Raw genomic sequence first — 27,639 nt, 5'->3', positions numbered from 1 at the left:
TGTTGGGAAGTTTCCCAGACTTACTTGTGTAAATTATGAATCAGGGAAGAAAAAGATCAGCTGCCTTCCACGTGTCCACACTATTGTATATGTAACAGGTATGTTGAACAAGTAGGTCTCGTGACAAATAAAGAATTCATCTCCTCCTGTGGGAACTAGTGCTTCCCAACCACTTGAATGGACTTAAGAGTAGGTTATATGATTTTCCTGTTTGCTCAAATAATAAAGACATCCTTTGGTCCTTTTGAACCTTGAAATAACCACCTAATGACAGTCATGGGAATGTCTGGTTTAATAGTCAAAACTTCATAAATTCATTTAAAGTTGAAGCTACTCCCCCAGATCAAGCCTGTTTCAGCCTGTTTCCTATGGTGGCAAAGGGAGACATGTCCACTTTCCTCTCTTCTCTCTGCCTGTTCTCTTCTCCTTCGTCTCACTCTCTGGGCTGCTTTTAGCTCTTGCAAGGTTAACACAGGGAAATGAGAAGCTAGCAGCAGAGGTAAGCAGTAGGAAAAACTAATTCAATGGGCAGCTTGGTGAGATAGTATTGTTTCCTCTGGGTATGGGAGATGTTCAAAGTTGACATTTTCTCTTTGTGGGTTCTTTGGAGATCTCTTTACCAATATCCCTGGGGATCTCTCACATGTAGCTGGCATCTTAAGAGTTCTCCTTTGGTCCTCTGATTTCCAAATTGCCTCTGCAACAGAGATGTCCCACTGTTGGCAGCCCACTACCCTCTGGATAGCCCTTTTTGGCGGGTGAGGGGACATTTACATCAGGTCCGCAGGCCACAGCACAGCTTCCCACTCACAGCCCTCTCCTTTGTTGCCCTGGGCCAATTAACCAGCCCCTTTCATCATTTAGATTTCTCCTGTCTGAATCAGACACCTGTCCGTTATACCTCAAACTCCAAGGGTCACCTATCAAGGTCTCTGAGTGTTTTCTTTGAAGCTCCTCTCACCATGATTGAGGTTAGGGGAAGCACTCTCCATCGTTCCTCCAAACCCACCACACTGACAAATTTCTCCAAAAAATATTTTGCCTAGTTTCCGTCTTTTCCCTCAGCTGAATTCCTAGCCTTTCCTTATGGAGCCTGGAGGTGGGTAATGGACCAAGGATGGCAACACCATCTCTCACACATCTCCTTCACAGTCCTGCATTAGTGGGGTTCTCTCTTTACTTTGGAATGTAGATACCCTCCATCTATCTTTTGTTCTTATTTCTTTCCAGGTATTAAGTGAAACAGACAAAGAAAGAAGGGATAGAACGTCCTATTTTAGCATTATTATCAAGATAGGACCTAAGAGAATGCTTGCCGTTTCAATAGGTTCTGACTCACTAGTTGGCATATATCACTTGACTTATCACCTTTCAGTATTAGCTCACTCTCGCTTTTTCTGCTGTTCATTAAAATTTATAGCATGCCATAAAATTCGGATCCATTTTGAGAAAACAGCTAGAAAGGCACCAAATATGAAATTGCATATAGATATTAAGAAAAATGCTACTTTCACCTTACATGAATCATATGGAGGATTCCTTTATACAGACACATTTAGTGTAACATTCATTAAAAAGGAAAAGATACAATTTTTTCTATTTCTGGTTCCTAGGCCGAGATTATGAGAAGGATAAAGTCTGCAAGGAACTCGCCAGTCTCGGAAAAGATGACTTCGCAACTCTGTAAGTATGAGGTATAAACGCATTCTCTTGGCTACTTGACCTTGGATGAAACTACAGGTGAGGTAACTTCAATTCAGCATGGAGGGCTGACCTGATCTCTGTTAAAATCAAGAAGATAGAGCCCCAGCATCAACGTGGGTGGAGATGTCAGGCACATGGAGGATATCCAAGGATTCCAGTTGAACTATCATTATGATGGTCTAAAAATTTGTTACAAGTTTATTAATGAGTTAAAAGAGAATAAGTAAGCATAGTTTTCTAAGGTAAATTAAAATGCAAATAGTACATGCTAGGATTCTGGTAAACAAGACAACACAGTACAGAACAGGTTCATTTGGGGAGACTCAAGAGGAAAGAGAACATGAGGCTGGTTTGATGAAACCTCCAAATCCAATTTCTGCTTTACAAGATTAGTGTACCTAGAACAAAAACTAGCTTTTAAAGTCAACCTCATGTTCTTTTAGTTTGTCAAGAAAATGTGTGTAATATTCTTTTAAAAAATTGAACAGATTTCGTATTTTAATATGTACAAATATGAAAATTTCTTTATTCTAAATATACTGACTTATTTTTCCCCTTAGATCGATGGTCCTATACAGCAGAAAATTTCCCAGTGGCACATTTGAACAGATCAGTAATCTTGTGAATGAAGTTGTCTCCTTGACAGAAGCCTGCTGTGCTGAAGGGGCCAACCCTGACTGCTATGACAACAGAGTAGGTTTATGTCGCTGGCCACATCTGTGGTGGCCCATAGAAGGAAGCCCAGATAGGCCTTTATGCCATATCTTGGGGAAGTCTTAGACAGCAAATCCTTCTACTACAGGTTTGGGGGAAATATGAAGCCTATTATTCCTAAAGCCCACATTTATTCTAGCGTAATGAATCAATTTTGCCCATTAGTTCTAAAGGTTCAAATGAGAAAATTGTGGTGTATATTGATTTATGAACTTTTTGAAATAGTTCTAATATATTCTGTATGTCTTAACAGCCTTCCCCTACCATAACTTTATCATGCCAAGACTGGTACTGACTGCCCCAGAATAATTTAGTGTTGGCCTCAAATTATTTTGGGGTTCAAAAGTTGCCCTAAATACATATAGTAGGTTCTGGGTTTTCTCTCCTAAAGTATATATGCAGAAATTAAAATGCTGAAATGACAGGGTTCAAAATTTAGAAAGTAGTTGAAAAAAGTGAAACCACAGGTGTTTCTAGCAATTTACTAATACAATCAACAGGCCTGATGCAAAGACATTTAGAAGTATCTTGATAAAGGCCACTACGGACAAATGTCTCCCCGCTCCAGCCTGGAGCAGTTAGCCTGCAGAAACAATGTTCCAAAGATCTGACTAGAATACATTCTATACAATGATTATTCTCACCCATTAATTGCTTTATTGGGCTCTTATCTACTTTCTAAGAATTTAATAATCATTTTCTCCCACCATGGACTCCACAAATACCCATTGTTTCAACCTGAACTTCTGCATCACCTTAACAAGCAAACTACCAACCATGCCCAAAATAACAGAACACATTTTTCTTTTATTTCATACATTTGCTGACCCATCCCTTGACCAAAGATAAGCTCCAGGATGGTAGACACAGATCATAAGAGAACAGAGATGGCATTGACATTTCTTGCAAAACACCTTCCTCTTTCTCCTGCTTGTTCAAAGCATTTTTTAAAAATGTGTTGAAACTTTTTCTTTTTAAATCTTTTTATTTGAAAGAAGGTAATAAAAAAGGAAAAACAGGAAAGTTGCTAGGGAGAGAGATGGAAAGACAGGAGATTCAATGAAGAGAGATAAGGATAAAAAGAGAGTTCCTAAGAATTCCTAAGTTCTGAGAGTCTGAGAGAAGATAGGTGTGGGAGAGTATTCAGAGATGTTTACTTTTGGTTTACATAACTAATTCATCATGTTGCTTTCCTTCATCGATAGCAAAGACCTTTAGAAGTTTGGCCTTAAAAAGATGACTAACTTGTAGAATAAGTGTCAGGATGTCAAAGTACTTTTTCCCATGTAAATCCCAAAATAATTTTTCCTATTATGACTATTTCTATTCTACATTTTTATTCCAAATAGCAAATTCTTTCCAAAAAGAACATCTTATTGCTACAATTGCTTTGGTGGTGCCTTTACCATGGGCTTAGTCTGCCCACATGTATTGAGGCAGTAAATTAAGTTGCACCAGGCAGTAAATTTTGAGGCAGTAAATTAAGTTGCACCAGAATAAACTTTGGGCATTGGAAAAACCAGGTCCTCAGGCCTCATCTTTGACATACTGAATCAGAATTTCTGCACTGTGCAGTCCAGGCATTTCCTGTTTTTATACACTCTGTGATTCTGATGCAAAAGCAGGCTCAAGAACCAGTGGGTAAGAGAATGCAAACCAGTGCAGAAGACTAAAGCAGTCAACAAGTAAGAGTCTGCTCATTTCATAAAGGGAGCAAAGGAGGGCAGAGGGAGGTCTTCATTCTCAGTGAGGTATTTGCAGCAGAAAACAGGTGGGAGGTCATATTAGATTCACCAGTGGAGCTTTTTCAAATGATGTCCCTCCTCCTCAGAGATGTTAATATCCTTCTGGAGAAACATTGAGGTCGAAAATAAAACCTCTAATGGCTGCAATCAAACACAGTCCAGTTGTCAATGAAGCTTCTATTTTTGTCCTATTGAGTCATTTGTTAGCATAAGACCCTGTACTTCCTATAATTATGCAACTTGTCATGCTGATAAATCATCTGGAGGAGCTTTTGGCATGGACAGTTTGTTACTAAAGAGATTTTTAAAATTTAGGACTAAGATGTTATACTGAATGGAGAACTACAGCCTGGAAACTTGCGTATATATGAGTTTACTTGTTTTTCTTCTCTCATTCTAGACCTCAGCATTGTCTGCTAAGTCCTGTGAAAGTGACTCCCCATTCCCGGTGCACCCAGGAACCGCTGAGTGCTGTACCAAAGAGGGCCTCGAAAGGAAACTCTGTATGGCTGCCCTGAAGCACCAGCCACAAGAATTTCCTACTTATGTAGAGCCACAAAATGACGAAATCTGCGAGGCATTCAGGAAGGATCCCAAGGGATTTGCTGAGCAGTAAGCTGCTTTCATCATAAGTAAAACTTCAGGGCATAAAATATTAGAAACATGTCTAGTCTAACTCCATACTATACAAACACCTCTTCTACAGCAACCTGGACAATTGCCAATAACAAGAACTTGACTGTCACCCAAGACAGCCCATCTCTCTGTCAGTGCTGATTGTTGTAAAGGCCTTTGTCAGACAGAGATGAAATCAACTTTCCTAAACTCCCACCTACTCATCCTAATTCTATTATCTGAAGCAGAATCACTTGGATCCCCTGTCCCCATGACATTTTCAAATATATGACAGCAGCTTTTGTGATTTCCCTTATGCTAGGGATCCTTGCACACTCCATCTGATAGAAATTATTTTGTTGCTGTGCACATTTTAAATAATTCCCATAAAGCGTAAAAAATAGCTTTTTTATTCCTACAGTACGTGCCCAGAAACAGTTGTGAACATGATACGTTACACCACATAAGTGAACATATTACTTTGACCTTCTGATTGTTTAACATTCACAAGGAGCCAGATTGTATATTGATTATATTAGTCTTGGAAGATCATGAAAAATGAAAAAAATAAAAAAATCTATTTATAATAATGCAATATACACACACACAAGTCAAAAGCAATGTCATTCAAACTGGCTTTAGAAGTATGAAATCAGGGTCATGATTTTATAAAAATCAGTTGGCTTGCCTATCCCTGTAAATTTTGGATTTTGCCCAAGATTTCAGAGTCTCTTTTAGGCCCCTAGGGGCTTGTGCTCCTAAAAATTAAACATATTTCAACAATAAGTAAGCCTATACATAGCAATTGTCAAACAGTAAACTGAGATAGATAATGAAAAGTAAATCCATTACATTCGTTTTGATTTGTTCTATCAACATTAATAAGCAGCTACCGTGGCAGTGCACCTGGTAGACACCAAATGAATAAAGGGACAAATGGCCCCTCCTCTCAAGTAATCCACGTGGAAATTTAGGAAAGAACCTATTTTTTAATGAAAATATTGATTAAAAGTGACTAGTTTTATACCCCTTTCTCTAAATGTCTAGTGCTTTTTAGATAGTAAAATGACAAACTAATGTAACATGCATCTTTTCTCCATCAAAATCCTTAGGAAAAAGTAGATTTTGTTTCCCACAAACATTTTGACCAATCCTGGTATTTTCTCCCACAGATTTATATATGAATATTCCATTAATTATGGACAAGCTCCTCTGCCACTTTTAGTTGGTTACACCAAGAGTTATCTCTCTATGGTGGGGTCCTGCTGTACCTCCCCAAGCCCCACAGCGTGCTTTTTGAAAGAGGTAGGTGTCATTTTATTACAGTTATGTTCTAAGTTTTTTTTTTATTAACGTCATTCCTTTTAAATAATAGTAGAAGTTCAGATTTTGGAATCACTGAAAGTTTCTAAAACGCCTCTTTTGCATTTTTTTAATTGGAAAAATAAACATAACCATCTCTGGGAAAGAAATATCAATAAGTTCCTTTAGTCAGAATTCAGTTTTCTAGTCATCAATAAAAAAAAAAATCATGATAAAGTCTCTTTTTGCCATCCTGCACACTGCTTTAAATGGATCTTGACCATCTAATGAGATTCTCATTTATTTTCTAGAGACTCCAGATTAAACATTTATCACTTCTCACCATTATGTCAAATAGAGCCTGTTCACAATATGCTGCTTATGGGAAGGAGAAATCAAGGCTCAGGTAGGGATGAGGCACCATCAGCATGTTTAGCTCTTCGATTCTGTACTATCCATCCATAATATTATCATTCTCTAAGCAAATGTTTGTAATAGAAGATACAGACTATAGTCTTATGCTCCAATAATCCTCAAAAATATGGCCTGGTTCTTTCTTTTCTCTACACAAAATATGAATGAGGAAACAGGCTATGTTGTAAAACATGAGATTTGCTTTTAATCAACCTTTTCTATATACTCATATGGGAAAACTGGTAGACCACTAGAAATTATTTCCTCAATAATCATTTTACCCTATATTACAAACACAAAAGCAAAAACAAATCTTTTTTTGTTCATCACCTCTTATTTGCTTTGTCCATTTTTTTCTTGGGATGAAACTTCCTGAATTCTTTGTTACAGGAAGCTTTTTGCTATATAGTATATATCTCTTAAGCCTTGTGAATTTATTCTAATTACTTAGCTACCTTATTTGTAACCTTCACTTTGATGTATGGTTACTGTTAACTCTGTATTTTACTTTTGACAGTTTCTAGGTTTATACTTCTCTCATGTCTCCTCAGACATTTAGATTTGCTAGCTTTATTTTTTCAGTATTTACAGTCTCTTTAATTCCTTTTACTCTGATCCACCAGCTTTTTTCCTCTAAAGGTAATGAAAGAATCTATTTCATGCTGGCACCAGATATTAAAGTTCCCTAATGAGAACAGAAACCGCTTTCGTGAGTCCTTTAAAAATAATCTTCCATTATAACTACTCAAATACTAAATGGCATTTTCTGTAGCCCTTCCATTTAGTTTTCCTTTTGCATTAAGAGAGTGTGTTTGGCAAATAGAACATAGGAATTTATAATACATATATATATATATCTTACAGGTGGCTTTATATCTTAATTATTAATTTATACTTGCATTAGTCTCTAGGAATTTACTCCAAAGAGACAGCATTGAGTGTGAACAAAGATTTAGCTAAAAATATTGTTTTTTAAAAATATGAAAAAGTTAGAGACTTCCTAAATGTCCCTAGAATAGAGCACATGTAAATCAATTATGGTATACCCATATGAGAGAATGCCATTGTCGGGGGAAGAGAGAGAATCTCCCTCTGCCCTTTTCCTTAAGGTTCTTCTGGCTGGCCAAATAATTAACAAGACAGGTTAGCAGGAGAAAATAATACCAAGTTTAAAAACATGTATACATGGGAGAAACTCAGAAATGAGCAACTCGTCCCTCTGTCTAAGCTGCTTGCTTAAGTATTGCAGCTAAAGGCGAGGAGTGTGTTGGGGGTGGGTAGTGGCCTGGGACTTCAGAGGGCAGGAGGACAATTCTTTTCAGGGTCATCTATAGATAATGTGGTCAGGGAGAGATAGAGTTTTTTGATAAAAGGGGCTTGGTGCCCCTCCCATTGTAACATCTATTTTACATTGTCATTACAGCCATCATGATAGAAGATCTGTTCCAGGAAGGAGCCACCATGTCAAATTCTTTAGGCAGTTAGTGGGGGAGGTCAAATGTCCTTATTGTCTTCAGCTCGAAATAATCCGCATACCAGAGTGGTGCTTCCTGGGGCAGCTTGCCCTGAGCACCATCACCATGCAATTTGTTATAATTATATTGTAAAAGAGTATTTAATGAAAACTACAAAACATTATTAAAAGAAATCAAAGAAGACATAAATAGAAAGACATTTCGTGCTCACGGATTGGAAGAATTAATATTGTTAAAATGTCCATACTATCCAAAGCAATCTACAGATTCAATGCAGTCTCTATCAATATCTCAATGGTATTTTTTTGCAGAAATAGAAAAAAACATCCTAAAATTCATACAGAATGTTAAGGGACTCTGTATGGCCAAAACAATCTTGAAAAGGAACAAAGTTGGAGGCCTCGCACTTCCCAATTTCAAAACACACTACAAAACAACAGGCATCAAGACAGTGTAGCACCAGCATAAAAAGATATAGACCTATGGAACAGAATAGAAAGCTCAGAAATAAACCCTCATGTATTTGGCCAAAAGATTTTTAACAAGAGTGCCAAGACTACACAATAGGGGAAGGATTGTCTCTTCAACAAACGGTGCTGGGAAAATTGGATATCTATTTGCAAAAGAATAAAGTTGAGCCCTTACCTTATACCATATTAATTAATTCAAAATGGATTAAAGACCTAAACATAAGGTCTAAAATTATAAAACTCCTAGAAGAAAATATAGGGGAAAAGCTTCAGGATACTGGACTTGGCAATGATTTCTTAGAAATGACATCAAAGCATAGGCAACAAAAGCAAAAATAGACAAAGGGAACTACATCAAACTTAAATTTTGGTGCATTAAAGGAAACAATCAACTGAGTGAAAAGGCAACCCACAGAATGGGATAAAATATTTGCAAGTCGTATATCTAATAAGGGTTTAATATCCAGAATGGATATGGATAAGGAACTTCTACAACTCAACAACAAAAAATAACTTGATTAAAAAGAATTGAATAGACAATTCTCCAAAAAAGACAAATAAATAGCCAACAAGCATATGAAAAGATGTTCAACATCGCTAATCACAAGAAAAATGCAAATCAAAGCCACAATGAGATATCATCCCACACTACCAAAAAAACAGTAAATAATGAGTGTTGGCAAGGATGTGGAGAAATTGGAATCCTTGTGCATTGTTGATGGGAATGCAAAATGGTGCAGCCATTATGGAAAACAGTATGGAGGTTCCTCAAAAATTTAAAAATAGACTCACCACATGTTCCAGCAATCCCGCTTCTGCATATATATCCAGAGGAATTCAAAGTAAGATCTCAAAGAGATATTTGCACACTCGTGTTAATTACAGTATTATTCACAATAGCCAAGAGATAGAAGCAACTCAAACGTCCATTGGCAGAAAAATGGATAAAGAAAGTGGTATATACATGTGATAGAATATTATGCAGCCTTAAAACAAATCCTGTCACATGCTGCTCTATGGATGAACGTTGAGGATGTTATGCTAAGCAAAATAAGCAGTCACAAAAGGACAAATATTGTATGATTCCACTCACATAGAGTACCTAAAGTAGTCAAAATCATAGAAAAAGAAAGTAAAAATGGTTGGCAATGGCTGAGAGTGAGGGGAACAATCAGGGTTAAATGGGTATAGAGTTTCAGTTTTGCAAGATGAAAAATTCTAGAGATCTGTTATACAACGAAGTGAATATATTTAACATTAATGAACTATACACTTAAAAATGGTTAAGATGGCAACCTTAATATCATGTGTTTTTCCACAACTTAAAAAGAATATTTAATGATATAGAACATATTCCTGATATATTAAATGAAAAAGGTAAATATGTGAATAATATAATATCCCTTATAAAATACTTAATACCTTCCAAATCTTATAAAATACTTCAGGGTTGTATACCAAAACATCAACATTTATTAACTCTGGCCTAGGGCTATAGGTCTTCATTATTTCTTTTATTTCATCTGTAGTTTCTAAATGAATTTATAAAAACATTTTTAAAAAGCTTATGAGGGGCCACAAAAATACAACACTGGCCTTACAAATAGAGATGTTAGTGCTTACTTTATTGGTATTTTAGAGCTAACATTTTAAAGGCGTACTTCAACTATGTAGATCTGGCCAGAAGAGAAACTGCATATCAGTACTGAAAATATGAAAGGATTCATTAGCGATGATTGAATTTTGAGTAGTGGCTTTGGCACATAGCAGATGTGCTCATGTAGCTGTTGAGGACAAAGAGTTGAAATTACGGTATTATTCCTCCAGATTGTATGTTCATAATGAAACCAAAAAAGCTGAGAATATGGGTAAGCTAACAACTCATCTTTAACTGTTTAGCCATCTCATAAAATTAGCCCAAAAAGTGCCTACTGCTGATCTGGAGGATGTTTTGCCACTCGCTGAAGATATTACCACAATCCTCTCCACGTGCTGTGAGTCTACCTCTGAGGACTGCATGGCCAAGGAGGTAAGAGAATCATCACTATCATGTACCATGTATTGAGTGGTAGGCACTCTTTCTAAGCTGCTTTTTACATGCATCATCTCAATGAATCCTCACTCATACCCTATGATATTTAAATATATTGGTAGCTCCATTTTACAGATGAGCAAACAGAAGATTAGCAGGGATCAATAATTTGAAGTCACACAACTAGTAAGTACAAAAGTCCACACACACGACAAGAATGAGATTATCTAATTCCCAAGACCTTTCTCTACCTGCACAGCCTAATACAGTATCCACTATTGATTATAATTAACTAAACTTAAATAATATTTAAACTTCTTGTTCTTCAGTAACACTAGCCACATTTCAAATGCTCAATAGCATTGGACAGTACAGATACAGATCATTTCATCATCACAAAGTTCTATTAGACAACATTGCAACCACCAAACTATTAGAAGCTACTAATGTTTTTTATCATACCTGTTATAATTTGATGGTCATCTCAATTTCTTCACCATTTTTAATTTACATAACCTTTTCAAGTGGATATGAATTTGAACAGTTGCTTTAGATAAAGGTCACTCCAAGTCTGTGGACCTTTTTAGGAATAGATATGTTGTGTTGCCTGGTCTTTTTCCATTAAGAATACATGTCTGTGTTAATAGGTGATTTCTATAACCTGACTTATAACAGCTAAGTAGAACTCTATTGTAAATATCTATTGCATGTACTGCATCTACCTTCCTAGATATACCGTATTTTTAACCAGTCCTCTATTATTGGATTTAGGTTGTTTTAGTTTTTCAATATTTTTGCCAATGCTGCCCTTAATAGCCTTATAGCTAAATCTTCCCTTCACCCATAATTATTTCATGAGAATATGTTCTTGGAAGTCAAATTGTACATTTTAAGGCTATTAATAGATTTTGACAAATTGCTCTCCAAAAATATTCTACCAATTTACTTTCTAAGAGCATTCACACTGACTTTTATATATATCATGCCAGGGTTTGTAAGCCTATGTAAGCCTTCCTTATTTTTACCGAGACCAAATAGGAAACTAACAAAGTACAAACTCACAATTGCTTTTGTAGCTGCCTGAATACTCACTAAAAATCTGTGACAAATTATCCACGAAGAATTCTAAGTTTCATGACTGTTGTCAAGAAAAAACACCCATGGGCATTTTTGTGTGCACTTACTTCATGCCAGCTGCCCAACCACTCGAGCTGCCAGATGTTGAGTTGCCCACAAATAAAGAAGTGTGCAGTAAAGGAAATACCGAAGCCCTCGATCAGTAAGTAGCTGATCTGAGTACTTTTTTTTCTTGACAGTATTGATATTCACTAGCATTAAATGACAAAGAAATTAAATGGGAAGAAATCATAAACCTTTATCTACTTTCATCCAACTAAGAAAAGAACTAAAATACACCATAGGTTGCATATACCATGAATTGCATACACTGTGAGTATATGCATACTTACGGTGAAAATATATTTCACAAATAGTTTGAATTAACAGGGCAGAAGAATTAATTACCAAAATTAGCTGAATTTAGATGGAATTTGGACTGAAACTTTTATTTACATTTGTCTAAATACTCATTGTTTTTATAAATGCATAGACAGCAATGGGATAAGACTATAGAAGAATTTACACAAATCTACCTTCACAGAAAGGTACTTAAGGTACCTACTTGATGCTTTATGTAGGGTTTATTGTATTATAGTTGCACAAAAGACAGTTTCATATGCATTTGACAGATGTTTACATGTAACATACACAAACGTATATATAATACACGCAGTTTTAATTCAGTATTAACTAGTCACAGTAGCTTTAAAGCAACTATTAACTTGTATTTCTATGAGAATATTGTTTTTAATCTACAATCTGTTGATTTGGAGTCAGTTTTAGCTAAATCTTTTATTTTCAATTAAGATGCAGAAGCCAGATGTTCTGCCTTTATAATAAATGTCAAATTTCAAAACATGACACGTATATACAAATCTATACATGTTAAAGAGTATTATCTCCTTTCCCCCCCTGCCAGGTATACATTTGAGCTGAGTGGGAGGACTCATATTCCAGAAGTATTCCTCAGTAAAATACTCGAGCCAAGCCTGAAAAGCCTTGATGAATGCTGCCACTCTGAAGACTCTGCTGCCTGTTTTAAGGCTAAGGTCTAATTTGCTACATTTTCTTTATCAAATAGATCCAGGGTTTGCAAACTACAGCTCACAGGCCAAATCTGACCCAGTGCCTGTATTTGTATGTATGGCCTGTAGGCTAAGAATGGTCTTACATTTTTAAATGGTTAAAAAAAAAAAAAAGTATTTCATGACACATTAAAATTATGAAATTCATTTCAGTATTCATAAAGTTTCATTGGAACACAGCCATATTCATTGTTTATGCATTGTTTATAGCTGCAGATTGGCAGGTTGAATAACTACAACAAAGACTATATGTGACTTACAAGGCCTAAAATGTTTACTATCTGGCCTTCTGTAGAAAATGTTTGCCAATGTGTGGGGTAGATAATAAACACTCCTACTGATACATTACAAGGAATTCTGATTTAATACCTCCTGGAACAGCATTTTAAGACAAATAATTTTATGTAGTTATTGTTTTCTTTCAGGGCCCTCAACTGAAGAAAGAACTATCTTCTTTCATTGACAAGGGACAAGAACTATGTGGAGATTATTCAGAAAACACATTTACTGAGTACAAGAAAAAGTAAGGAACTTGTTCTGGCTGTTTCCTCCACATTTATCAACAATTTTATCCTGATATTGTGATTTGAAAGCATAATTGAAGACTTGAGATTTGCTAAATGAGTAATAAAAAGAGAAGATGCATTTGGGGCCCCATGACCTCATGGTTAAATTCAGCGAGCTCTGCTTTGGTGGCCCAGGTTTGGATCCCAGGCACGGACCTACACCACTCATCAGCAGCCATGCTGTGGCAGCGACCCACGTACAACACAGAGGAAGATTGGCGCAGATGTTAGCTCAGGGCGAATCATCCTTAAGCAAAAAGAGGAAGATTGGCAACGAAAGTTATTTCAGAGTGAAACTTCTTCAGCAAAAAAAAAAAAAAGAGAGAGAGAGAGAAGGTGCAATTAAGAGAGTTTTGAAAAGTAGTCATATCTGTGTGAGAAGAAACAGTTCTTTTCTGGGGAAAAAATATCATATATATCTGATGAGAGGTTGATTAGAGTACAACCACAAAAATATAAATTACAAGATCTTCAGGGACTTGATTCAAAAAAGACAAAATTAGCCCATAGTTTATCAACATTCTTACCCCAAAGCTATCTGTAGATGTCACTGTACATAACTGAGAAACTATACAACTGCTGAAAAATTCTAACTTCACGGCGTATTATCTGACAAGATGACCCAAACTTCCAGTCAAGAGTAGTATCACCAATCACCAACAGATATTCTGTATTAATTGGAAATTGAAATGTCAAATCAATCATGTTGTACAATAGTCATTTTTCTCAAGTAAAAGAACACAGCATTTCTTTATAAATAGGTGTTAACACTAAGATAATAGGCCATAATAATGAAAGAAGTTTTACTGGGTTCCCAGAAAATGTCTGTTGAGAAGACCATGTCATTCTCAACTTCATTAAGTAAATTTCCTAGACCCATTTCAAATCATCTTGAACAACATGGGCCTCAAGTAAGCACAAATAGAAGTCCACAAAAAGACCTTTCTAGAGAATCCCAAAAGTAGGACACATCCTTCAATGACTCCCATGAAGTCTACTTTAGCAAAGCTCTAAAAGAAAATGAAAAACTGTGAAAATGTAAGTTCAGAACAGTTATTTCCCAGTTATCAGAAAATTAATTGTATAATTAATAGACTCTTATGGAGGCAGTATAGAATAATGTTAAACAGAAAATGCAAGATTAAGTTCTCTGACAATAGTTTTGAACTCCAGGATTACATGGGGCAGTTGAGTGATAATTTATATAATCTCAATACATTAAAAATGCCAATGTAGTAAAATTGACATTTAGGGTTATAATAGAGAAGATTGAGATTACTGAGTCTAGGCATTTGAAATCCTCCCCTCCCATCCTCTGAATTTCTTCTGGTCTGACTTGCCTCCCCTCCCTGCTGGGACCAACTCATTTCAATAATGCCTTTACCAGCAAAATGGTCCCTCTTTCCCACTTGTCCTTTCCCAGCATCTACCCTTGCTAACTCCAACTCTAGTTAAATTTGGGTCTCTTCTACCTCCCATTGCCTACTACTGGGCTGGCAAGTATTCTTGGACAAAGTAAAACCAGGCGGAGTTGTCCATTATGAGGGTAGAGAGCTACGAAGATCACAGTTCAAACTGGGAAAGAATCAAGAGAATTCAAGTCCTATCACCATCTTGAAAGTGAGATGGAGAGCTGGGTAAGAATAGAGCTTAAAAACCAGAGCCAAATATTCCTGATCTTGTTTCAGTGTTCTCCAGCACAGCCAGTTGAGAAGTAGGTAAACTGAGGGGAAATTGTATAAAATATGCGAGAAGAGAAAAAGCATTATGGTGGCACGAAGTCCTGTAAGAGAAATCTTCATTAAGGAGTTTGAAATCTAGAACAGGAGAGAAGACAAAAGGTCAGGGAAAATAGAAGAGGAAGTCATTCAAGTTGATATAATTGAGCCAATGAAAGGGGAAAGACTGGATAAAAATACAGCAGGAATTTGTATGCTTACTTTCATGATCTTAAAAGAAGTGCAAATTTCACCTTCTAATCTCAAATTGAGTCACTAAAAATCATTCCACAGATATGGAATTTTCTTGAGGGGCAAGTATTTCTATTCTCAGTTATTTATTTATTATTATTATTTTTTTTGTATGAGGAAGATTGTCCCTGAACTAACATCTGTGCCAATCTTCTTCTATTTTTTGTATGTGGGACACCGCCACAGCATGGCTTGATGAGTGTTGTGTAGGTCCGCACCTAGGATCCAAACCCTCACACCCCGGGCCATCAAAGCAGAGTGCAGGAACCTAACCACTATGCCACCAGCCCAGCCCCTCTATTCTCATTTTTTATCGTAAAAGATCTGAAGTGGCTATCATTTTGCATTAGAAATGTTTATAAAATACATCTAGTAAAACCTTACCAAAAAAATGGTCTTTCAGACTGGCAGAGCGATTAAGAGCAAAGTTGCCTGATGCCACAGCCACAGAACTCGGAGAGCTGGTTGAGAAGCGCTCAGACTTTGCTTCCAAGTGCTGTACCATAAACTCACCTCCTCTCTACTGTGATTCTGAGGTAAGAAAATTCGACCCTCCACTATCACTGCATGGTATTTTAAGAACTTATGCCCTCGGATTTACTCATGCCTTTCTTGTTATTGAAGTGCCATCATGTGGCAGACTTTTCCTGGTGCTATTACAACATTTTTGTCTTTACAATGAAAGTAAGAAAAACGACTGTTTCCGTGTTATGTTAATTTGAAAGCAAATTAAGACAGTTGCGAAACTTATGAAATTTTACCCTTTTAATAAACAAAAGTGTTTGTGAATACAGGCAGCACAGTATAGTGCAATGTTTTTCAAACTGTATGTTGTAACCTATTAACAGTTTTAAATGAAAGAGAAAAATAAGAATATAGTAGAAATATTAGCTCATCTCACATAGTGAGTAAATTTTTCATGAAAATTTTATTTTATATATAGTATATATGTATTTTATTATATATATACGTATATAGGTATTAGTAGGTAGATTGATAAAAAGATACTTTTAGAAAAATGAATCATACCATACCTTCTATCTTAATTGTAAAAATTATTAAATTAAATTTTGCTTTAATAAAAAGAGAAAAAGAAATGCAACTTAATTACTAAAGGTCACATAAATGTTTCTTTACCATAACAGTTATTTTCTAAAAGTTCAAAAAAGATTAATATTAAAATGTTGGAGTCATTTTCAATTACAAGTTTTTCTTTTAGACAATATCAATTGGCTTCCAACTCCAAAAGATAAAGAAATTAGAACTCATATTTTCCAATTTCTCTCACTGCTCCTCAGAATTTGTTAGTTATTCAGTTCCTCTCTCTTTAAATGTGATTCTCCCTTTCTCTCCAATCCCCATCCCCCTCTCATTTCCTCTCCCTCCTCCCCACCTTCTCTCCCATTCTCCTTTCCCCATCCCTCTCGTCCTCCTCTCTATATTCCCCTGTCTCTCTTAAATGTATTTGCATAGTTGTCAGATCATTTATTTTTTGACCTGGTGCATAACATGGGCTGTTCCAACCAGACCTTTTGTTTTCTGATAGGAAGTGAATTAGTGTATCCCTTTCACTGCACCTGAGCCTACTGGTTTTCTCCTATAAACCGCTGTGTGAGGCTGGTGCTTCATCTTCTATCCTTATGTAGACTGAAGGTGTAAAGGAGGGGAGGAGAGACCAGCTTAGGCTGTGTGGGTCCATCATTAATAGACCTGATCTGTGCTTTCTCTAAGATTTTGTTAGGTATCGTATATAAGAGTTTTATCCACCAAGTCAGTATCTATCCTATTCCATGGGGAGATGTTTTGCTGGCCTTTTTGAGATAACATTCAGCCCATTTGTTCAGATCTTCCATTTGACCTGTAACTCTCTAGCCACCATTTCAATTACTTAGAAGAGTCAAAGGAAAAGGAGAACTCTTCATTCCACTTTACTGCTAATTTGGAGATATTAATGACAATTCCAAGAATTTTGTTGTGTCACCCACTCCATTTCTGAAATATAGAGGCAGTGTTAAGAACAACTCTATGCCATATCAAAATATTTTCTTCCTTAGCCCACTTCTTTCTGATACTATGTTATATCCCTTCCCTGCTCTGGTGGTGGCCAAGATTTTGTTGACTGAATTTTGTTATTGTTTATTTCATCATGTGTTGGGGAAGAAGCATTTATGACCCATTTTTGATCCATCATTTTTGGTATATAAAATAACGTAACTATAATATAAAAGGCAATACCACTTAGGCTAACGACTTAATGCTAATTAGAAGTCCTTTTCTATAAATTAAAGAACTTCCCCCACCCTCTAAGAATTCACAGGAGTTTTTATCCATTTATTAAATCATTAAAGCAACAAATCCTGGTTTCATTTTATTATTCTATTATTTTTCCATTCTATTTCTATTATTTATTATTCTGTTAGAGCATGTTTGAAAATCTCCAAGAACTAATTTTAAAAAACTCACAAAAGTTTAAATGTACTAAGAAGAATATAAAGATCATCTAGTGTAATTTTGCACTCAGTTAATTCCTTCCAGAGATCTTTCAGCCTCCATTTAAATACCTAGGGTCAATTTATTTTCTCCTAGTGGTAACCTATTTCATTGCCAGGTAGCTTCACGTATGAGAACATTTTCCTACAAATTAAGCCATGATAGTCCCCCTCATAATTTCTGCTGAGTCTAGTCTGGCTTTCTCCACCAATTAGAAAATGTCTATTCTCTGTTCTCAATAGCAGCTCTTTTATACTCAAAGTAACTTGTTAAAAATTAGGCTGTGTATCTTTTAAAGTTTTGGGCTATGTATATCACTTCTCTGAAGTTTTGTTTTGTTTTGTTTTTTAGTGTATAGTGCCTAAAAAACAAAGTCTTAATCAGTTTGACAAATTGAGTCACATCATTTAGTTCATTTTTCTTTATTCTGATTCCTCTTCCAATTTCTACATTTATACTCTAGGTCCAAACCTATTTGCTAATCTTGTTTGTAACAATTCATAAAGTCAGAATTCCAGATGAAATGAGTTCAATAAAATAAATGCCTATTTTTAAATTCTGCTGAGAAATATATCATGTTTATCTGTCATTAAAATTCAAACCAAGTAAGATTCTAAACATAAAAACTAAAAGAGTGGGAGTGTTGACGTATTTTGGTCATTATCGGCATCAAAACATTTAACACAAAACACTTAAATTGAGCAGTTCCTCTCTTTACTAACAATTTGCTTTTGGTAATATAACAGCTAAATTTAGGTTGCCTGATCCCAGAAAAATAAAATCGTCTGACCTAGAAATTGTTTGCTACCAGCAGAATTTGCTCTGAGGATCTAATTTAGTAATTAAAAAAAGTCTAAATTTTTTTTTACATTCTATCAAAAATATCATTTTTGTAATACCCTTCCCCAGTCCCTTTATTATGTGTTTATCCAGGTACACACTTATCTTTTGACAAATTGAACTTTATGCACAAAAACACATGCTTCCTTCAAGCCTCTTGCTTTTTGTTTCTTTGAGTTGCTTTTCAGTATGTTGTTCATTATAACATATTACCATTTTAAAAATTTGTTCTTTTCAACTACAATGATGAGAAGGCAGGTTTGTAACTTTCTATTTTCTTGCTTTATAACCAGTAAATTTATAGCAGTGCTGCTGGTGAGTAGCCAATCTTTCAGGAATTGATAAAGAGTGAGATAAGTGGAGTTGTGGAGACACTTGCACACATTTGATTATTTAGAGGACCTAGAGATTAGACCCTCTGCTGTTTCTACTAGCCTTTTGATTGTCTTTCTACATTGATCTTATTGATCTCATAGAGAGGTAAGCCAGCTCACCTCTGCTTTCTGACTTCATGTTAGGCAAAACCTGTTGGAACAGCTTTCGCTTTAATTCTCAATGCTCAGTGTGAATATTTGTCCCACTTATCCTATAATATTTGGATTATAATTTATTGTTAGATCTCCTTGTCCTATATTTGCTTGACAACTTTTTCCTTAAAAGTAATGCCTATCCATTACATTCACTCCAAGTCACTTATATCCAGGAATCCATCTCTCTCTGCCATTCTAAATATGTTTGGCACAGCTGCTGGAAGTGTGGCAAAGGGGCTTCTGAACCATACTAGTGTTCCATTACGTGGTAATCTACCCTCACCCTCACCTTGATCTTGAAATGACCAGGAAATAGAACAAGCAGTAATTTTTTTTTTGGCTTTGCCATGGCACTCTCAGAATTGGTTTATTTTTTTCTTTTATTCCATAGAGTCTCACTGACTGCAGAAAAACTTGCAGTTGCAAAATTAGACTTGAAATTATTTTTTTTCTCTTCATCATCATTCAGGCAGGGCATCCTTATCCACTCTTCTGAGAACTCATTACCATGCTTCCTCTAAGATGCCGCAACAGAGTGTTAAGGGGCATCAACTATGATTTCCCGAAGGATTCAGAAAGCCACTGTTACGTGCTGGAGTTATCATTAAAATCTTGAAAACATAGAGACAAAAGCAAATACCCAATTGGAAGCTGGGCAAAGAGGAGACTGACTCTCTCTCCCCCTTTCTCACCCCCTCCTCCCTCCCGTTCTTTCTTCTCCTCTCATACTTCAAGAAAAACTGGCATATCCACTGTAATTTTTATATCTCTCCATATAACTAGATTTTATGATTCTCAATGTCATAGCCAGCATTTATTAAGCCATTACTATATTTTAAGCAGAATATTAATACCCTTATACATGTGTGTGTTTATAGAATAATCTAAAGCAATTCTAAATGGTAGGTACCATTTTAATTCCCCTTCTACAGATGAGTTGAATGAGAAGATTTTCCTAACATCACGTAACCTCTGCGTAAGTTTATTCCGCATGTGTCTGTTACTCTCACTCCATGTCATTGCCAGACTTCAGCTCTAATTTAGCTAACAACAACAAAAGCAAAGTATTGATATCAAAAGACTATTAACTATTGATTGAAAATCTAAACTTATTGTTAAAATAGCAAATATGATAGCAGGTCGGTAGTATCACTCTGAATCCCATTCATCCCACTTTCTTGGAATCTTCTTCCATTATGCATACTCTTCTTTTGCTTTAACATTTTCTTTTTACTGGCTCTGTCTAATTTAAAGTTGCTTATCTCCTTAACTTAAAAATAATAAGTTACTTTAGCTTATTAGCATTCTTTTCTAGATATTTTTCTGTCTCCTTCCCTTACAGCCAAGATTCTTGAAAGAGTAGTGTACACTCACATTCCTCACATCTCCTATTAATTCTTCAACCCTTTGCAGTACGGCTTCTGGTGGTACCATACCCCCAATGACAAGGTCACACTGAAAATCTCCGTCTTGCTAAATCTTACCAGCCTTCTCTGCAACATACCTGATACCCAGAATTATTCCTTCCTTCTTGAAACAATTTCTTTGTCATCTGTATTATCATATCCTACCTTTTGTCCTTCTATGATTCTTCTCTTCTTGTGCTGTTTCACATTGTTCTCTTCTTCCACCTAGCCCTTAAATTTCTATGTTTTCCAGAGTTTTTTCGTTAGTCTTCTTCACTTTCCATGTTATCTTTTCCCCCCAAGTGTTCTCATCCACAGACGCCTTTAATCTCCAAATCTCTACCTCCAGCCAGGATCTCTCTCCTCAGCAGCACACTTTTTATCCAACTGTTTATGGGGCTCTCTTGTCCCACAAGAAATTCAAACAACATGCCCAAAATCTTCCCCTTGAAACCTCCTCTTATATTTCCTAAATTTAGGAATATCACCACCATTAACCCATCGTCCAAGAGAAAAACAGTGATCCTTGATTTCTCCCTTTTCCATACACATCCAATCCAAGCCCACACCCTGTCAATTGTAACCCCTCAGTATCTCTCAGTCTCCCACTTAGCTTCTTCTACGTTGTCAGTACTTAAAGTTAGATAGTCCTTTACCTGGATTAGGGCCTCCCAATGGGTCTCCCTTCTCCAGTCCTCCGCTAGTGACTCACACCCAATTCTATCTCTATACTGATGTCAAAATAACCTTTGTAAAACACAAAAAGGTTAAGGTATTCTTCTCATTGTTTCTAAATTGAAGTCTTTTTTTTTTTCTTTTTGTGAGGAAGATTAGCCCTGAGCTAACATCTGTCGCCATCCTCCTCTTTTTGCTGAGGAAGATTGGCCCTGGGTTAACACCTGTGCCCATCTTCCTCTACTTCATATGGGATGCCTGTCACAGCATGGCTTGACAAGCGGTGCGTCGGTGCGCGCCCAGGATCCAAACCCCGAGCCGCCAAAGAGGAGCCAGCGTGCTTAACCACTACACTACCTACACTACGGCGCTGGCCCAGAAGTCCTTTTTTTTTTTTTTTAATCGAGAGAGTTTGGTCCCTTGATTTCCTCTTCAGCCTGGTCTATCACTACTTCTTGTTCCTCCTATATTTGTTCTCCTGAATTACTTGCAGTTTCCCAAGTACATTAAACTTGCTCTTACCTCAGGAGCAATTTTGCGTGTAATGACTTATCCTGGATTGCCCTATCCTCACTCTATAACTTGGCTATATCTTTCATTAAGCTTTGGGATTTGATTTAGACATTACCTCTGAGAATCTTCCCCTGACACTCAAGCTCCTCTGTTCTCCCTTAACACTCTGTACACACCCAATGATTAGCACTTATTAACTATTGTCTTTTTTTTTTTTTTTTTTGGTTAGGAAGATTAGCCCTGAGCTAACATCTGTTGCCAATCCTCCTCTTTTTGCTGAGGAAGATTGGCCATGGGCAAACATCCGTGCCCATCTTCCTCTACTTTATATGTGGGATGCCTGCCGCAGCATGGCTTGATAAGCGGTGTGCAGGTCCCCACCCAGGATCCAAAACTTCGAACCCCAGGCCACCAAAGCAGAGTGTGTGAACTTAACCACTACACCACTGGGCCAACCCCTATTGTCATTTTTTTCCTGTCTGTTTTTCCTAGAACACTGTAAACTCTTCAAGGGCCGGGATGGTGTAAAACTAGATAAAGGTGAAGAGTAGTCAATAAGAAGTTCAATATAGAACTGCATTTTGACAAGAATCATTTCCTCTAAGCAAGGTTCAAATTCCGGTATACCTCCTGCATGATATAGTAGTCTACAAATAAAATACTTCATGAATTAAATAACATTCTTTTTTCATTTCAGATTGATGCTGAAATGAAAAATTCCCCGTAGTCCTGATGCATGTGTATTGTCTTAGGTAAGTATTGTTTTTAAAGGCAGCAAAGATTTGTACAATGTATTTTAAAAATCACAGAATGCGAAGGAGACTTTCAAATTATTTATTCTATTATCTATTCAAACGCATTTTACAGATGAGAATATTAAACATCTGGAAAAATTAAGGAGTTTACACAACCAACTTCTGACACATTTAGGACGAGAATCCAGGTCCCCAGCCTGGTACTATATCCATCATAACCTCACATCTAAGATCATGATGGCATAGAGATCATTTCAGGGATTTTGATGCATTCAATAGAAAAAAACATGAGTTTAAAGACAGAATCCAACAAGTCTTAAGGATAACACAGTAGTGTTCTTAGGAGGAAAGAAACGTTCTTCTTCAAATTAAAGCAAAACTGTTGAAATATTATCACTTGCTTCTTTCAGATATTATGTTTTCACCCATTTAAAAATGCCTGATGAAGATATTAAGAGCATAAAATAGTTTAGACAGAACTCCATACCTTAAACTGAAAGTAACCTCAACTCTGCACATTTCAAAAACATTTCCTTTCCAGATTCAATTGTATTCACTTTAAAGATATTACTTCTAAGATTAAAAAGTGATACAAACAATGATTTTGATTTATCTCAGACCTTAATTGAACTGAGGTTTTTCAATGATGTAAAATTCTTATTTCACTGATTTACAGACAGCTTTCCCCAAAATGATAAGGAAGCAAAAGCCATTGAGTAATGAAATTAAATAATTCCAGTATATTCAGGCTTTCAGCTATTGATGATTTGAATTAACTGAAACAGTAAGAAAGAAAATTAACACTCTGAGAGACAGAACACTGGGGATGGTTAAGGAAACTCATTTTTAGAATCACCCAATCTGGATTAGAATCCCCACTCCAACTATCTCTGTGAACTTGAGTGAGTTAGTTATACTCCCTAAAGCTCAGTTATTTTGGCAACAAGAAAATTACAATATCTACCTCTCAGCATTGTTGTACCAATTAAGTAAGATGATGACGTATGTAAAATATGACCAGAAAATAGTAGCAGTGATACCAGCAACGTTGTTGCTGCTGGTGCTGCAGCTTCTACTACTACTGTTAATATGAATCTTAACTAAAACCAGTTTCACTGCCTAAATATTCTTGTACTTTGGCATGTAGATATTATGTCCTAAAGGAAAAGTAAGTTCTTTGAATAAATTCTGGGGAAAAAAATTAAGTCACACATGAAACTAATATGTTATGTCAATTATGCATCAAAAAAAATTAAAAGCCAAGTTACTTACAGTGTAAATATACTGGAGTTAAAAATAGTACCTGGTCTCTGTTGCTAAGCTATTCCTCTTCCCTCATTTAAATTAATCTAGTCTTCTTATATCTCAATCCACATGTAATCTCTACAGAGTTAAAATTCCAATACACAACAGTTACCTCACCTAGCATTCTTCAAGATTTCTCAAGCTTTAATAAGAATTAAGGTTGTTTGGAAAGCTATATGATAACTTTGCCTTTGAGTTTGTTTTCACTGGACTGCTCTATAGGAACTCAGAGTGCATTTTCTTGGTGTCTCATGTATATTCTTTCAGGCTCTAGGAACAAAAATTGAAGTAGAAGAGGATATCCTAAGAAAAGAGGAAGCAACACTAATTTGATGGATTAAGAGATTTTTTTTTTAACCTAACAACTTTCAGAAATATTTTTAATGCCAAGTCAACAGGTGAACTCAGTTTTTTCAGTGACAGATTAATGAAGATTCTAATATACTGGTTTTTCTGGTTCATAGTCATTATCTTCATCTTTAGAATTTTTATCACTGTTCCCGAATTGGTCAATATTTTTCTACAGCCTTTAATTAATCCTTCGATTTCTGCATCACCCGATTGGCCACCCAAACACATTTTGATCATCTGGAAATAAGCCCTAAAAATCACTCATGTATTCCCTTCCATAGATTTCAACAATGTGCTTTGACTCTTTGAGCTCAATTTTATCCACTGCCTGTTTATTATAATCACAATCTGCAATGATAAAGGGCTATCAACACTGTTATATTAGGAGTAGTTATGTGGCTTTGAAAGAGCACATTATACATTGCTCACAAGGTTGTAGGACTGGGACACTTGATATCCAGAAATGATGCCACAACCTAAATGTTTTATTAGGTTTCCAGAACACAGCCAGCAGATTGTGGTTCCTTGGGTTCCAGGGAGAATTTCATAGCTCTATAGGACAACCCTGGATTCATTCTATTATCAGCAGCATTGCCCCAAAACAACACAGGCCCGTTGTGAGCTGCTCTGGACCTAGGACTTGACTTAATGATTCCAGTCTAAGTGGTGAGCACTTTTTCCCCCAGATAGACCAGTCTTTTCATTGTATTTTAAATTGCTCTAGAATACATCCGTTTTCTTCTGTGATTTTTCTGTTACTATAACAGGTAAGCTCTCCAGTGGCAGAAGTGGCACATATCATTCAGTGTGAAGCAGTTCCTAGAACTATTAAACCAACTTTGGCTACCTATGTATTTCTTTTCAAAGAAAGCCTGCCCCTCTTTAGAGATTTGAACAGCTTATAGAAGCTGAAGTCTTTGTCTCAAGGTGTTCCATCCTTAGGTACACCTACAATTCATGTCTTCCATCAATAGTTTGATGCTATTTCAGTCTTAACTGAAGTCTTATAAATCTGAATTGTCATCTTGACAGTTATTGGTCCCCTAATCCATTTCTTTCTTCAAGCCCCAAAATTGATTGTGGCCACATTTGCACGCCCCATTGGAGAGGGAATTACTGTCTCTTAATAAATCCCACAAAGCCGGTTATCTTTTTTTCCTTCAGCTTTGGAAACAATTAGTGTTCCCTGGGTTGCCAAAAGATAAAGAAGTTGGCTCACGCTGCAGAATCAGATTGGACGGAAAATACTACCAGAATCCCACTCAGCACAGCCGGGTGCTTATACTATAAGAAAAACATAAGTGAGGGAAACACAGATATGTCTCCCATCTCAACCTTATTCCAAGGCATAAACTCAGTGAGGACAATGAAAGATGGAATTTCTTGCACCGTGCAAATAGAATTATAATACAAACCTGTTGTAGTGTCTTGGAAAAGAGAAAAAAAAATCAAAAAAGAGACATTTGCCTCATTCCAAAGTAGAATTCTCACATTCAGTGTTTTACTAAAATAACAACTACTGAACTTTTATCTCAATCGCATGATCAGTGGTCTCATGTGTCATTGGTTGCTACTTTTGCTCTGGCAGTGATTATTCATTCTCATAAAGCAGAAAGTTACATACATCATTAGTTCAAAGGAAAAAAAATTGTGTGATGTACTTTGGCGTAACAACAGTGACGGCTTTGTATGCAGGTCTTGGGAATTTCTTACATTTTTTATTCTGGACCCATTAGGTCAGCCATAGTAGATGTGGGTCATGCTAGACAGGTTTATCTCTAAACATAAAAATAACCTGGCCTTATATACATCTGTTGAGCAATATTATGATTGTTGACCATTAGCTCTGCTTTTCTAACATACTTATTTCCATTATTCTAATTGACCTAGAGCTGGAACCATCCTGGGAATGACATCTGATGGCCTAACCTAAGCAAAATCAGAGCTCCTGGGGACAAACTAGGATACTCCTGCTTTTTATCAACTACAGTATCATCATAAAATGATAAGTATGGTGATTTGCTATCGAAATAAATTGAAATATAATGCAAACCATAAATGCTACTGAGGATGATTTACAACATTGATCTTCAGCACTGCTCCTGTGATTTTTATAAAGATACTACAGTAGGCAGCCTCAACCTCACAAACTCCTGCTTCTTTCTAGATCTCTGCCGTGTCTAAAAGATTCACAAGATTAAGCATCCACTTTACAATTCCCAACACAGTAAACTCCATTCCTTGATTGCTTCTCAGGCTTAATAGGTGCCATTAAGGGAAAGTTAGCCAGGCTCCCACCATCAATAGCCTGGGATAGCTCACTTCTTAGAAAAAAATAAAGGAACCTCCTGAAAATAAATTCTTGCTCCCACCTACAAGTTGTATGGCATTAATTAGGTAATATTTGCCTTGCGAAAAGAAAATCTTTGTGATCTGAGCAAGTTTATTCTTGCTAAAGATGACTCCTCAGAGCAATTTATTGAGTCACAGTTCTAAAACACATCATGATTTCAGCTTAATTCAACTTACCATATATACACTATGTATGATAGTCTTTCTATGTGCTTTCTTTGCCCAGAGAAAATAAAGGTGTTCTAACTCAACATGTTTTGCTTTGAAAGAAAGATCATATTTTCAGATTAAATACCATCTCAAACCAATACAAGCCAAGGAAAACTTTCTATATTTATATTTAACTGCCTAGAGGAATTTGAATTCATCTCATGGTAGATGTAGAGTTATATGCTAGAGATGAAGCACGTTTTATAGCAAATATAACTGGAGTCACATTAACCAAAATCATCCCTGGTTATTCCTCAAAATTCTAAGTCCCAGCAGGGAGCATTTCATTAACTAAGCCGAGGTCAAGAGCACAAGACCTTAGCTGCCAGGAACTGGGAAATAAAATGCCTGCCCCCTTGCAGCTTCTGTAGGAGAAGGTGCAGCCTTACCTCCCACAGAGATTCCAAAATGGGTAATTAACCTCAAACAGGGAAGTTCTTCAGATGCAGTGATGTAAAAAAACAACAAACTCAGGGCTGGTCGTGTAGCCTAGTGGTTAAGTTTGGCACTCTCTGCTTTGGTGGCCCAGGTTCAGTTCCCAGGTGCAGACCTACAGCACTCATCAGCCATCCTGTGGCAACAACCCACATGTAAAATAGAAGAAGACTGGCACAGATGTTAGCTCGGAGTAAATCTTCCTCAAGCAAAAAGAGGAAGATTGGCAATAGATGTTCGCTCAGGGCAAATCTTCCTCAGCACACACACAAAAAAACTATCCACTACATATTTAGGCAGCATTTTAGGTTTTTTAAAGTTCTTTTTCACCTCCAAAATTACCCTGCTGAAGCTTCAAAACCAGCTCTGAGAAGTAAGCATCATTGATAAAGTATGAGGAAAAGGAGACTCCATACAGGCAAATGAGTGACCCAAGGTTGACAGAGTTCATAAAGAACAAAACAGAGACTTAGCTTTCAATACTAGCCTGCTGTGCAAGATTAATGGGCATACTTGAAGAATGTGTTTCCTGATCAAATTAGTTTTGGAAACACAATATTGTGTTT

The 27,639-nt window shown here is 36.4% G+C and overlaps 1 protein-coding gene across 1 annotated transcript in view; it reads left to right on the top strand.

Annotated features, from left to right (window-relative positions):
- The window catches only part of GC (GC vitamin D binding protein), a 36,109-nt gene extending 10,054 nt beyond the window's left edge, over positions 1 to 26,055 (top strand). The window contains exons 2-13 of the mRNA XM_058546345.1: positions 1,614 to 1,683; positions 2,265 to 2,397; positions 4,564 to 4,775; positions 5,951 to 6,083; positions 6,392 to 6,486; positions 10,339 to 10,468; positions 11,548 to 11,750; positions 12,510 to 12,639; positions 13,101 to 13,198; positions 15,615 to 15,747; positions 22,363 to 22,417; positions 25,967 to 26,055. Coding sequence (XP_058402328.1) covers positions 1,614 to 1,683; positions 2,265 to 2,397; positions 4,564 to 4,775; positions 5,951 to 6,083; positions 6,392 to 6,486; positions 10,339 to 10,468; positions 11,548 to 11,750; positions 12,510 to 12,639; positions 13,101 to 13,198; positions 15,615 to 15,747; positions 22,363 to 22,392 — 1,367 coding nt within the window. The 3' untranslated portion in view covers positions 22,393 to 22,417; positions 25,967 to 26,055. The remainder of the gene's footprint in view (positions 1 to 1,613; positions 1,684 to 2,264; positions 2,398 to 4,563; positions 4,776 to 5,950; positions 6,084 to 6,391; positions 6,487 to 10,338; positions 10,469 to 11,547; positions 11,751 to 12,509; positions 12,640 to 13,100; positions 13,199 to 15,614; positions 15,748 to 22,362; positions 22,418 to 25,966) is intronic.
- The last annotated feature ends 1,584 nt before the right edge of the window (positions 26,056 to 27,639 follow it).

The sequence above is a fragment of the Diceros bicornis genome, chromosome 8 (assembly GCF_020826845.1).
Source record: "Diceros bicornis minor isolate mBicDic1 chromosome 8, mDicBic1.mat.cur, whole genome shotgun sequence".
In the NCBI taxonomy this organism is placed as follows: Eukaryota; Metazoa; Chordata; class Mammalia; order Perissodactyla; family Rhinocerotidae; genus Diceros; species Diceros bicornis.
Note: the sequence above shows the minus strand (reverse complement) of the source record. Positions and strands in the feature narration are given on the sequence as shown.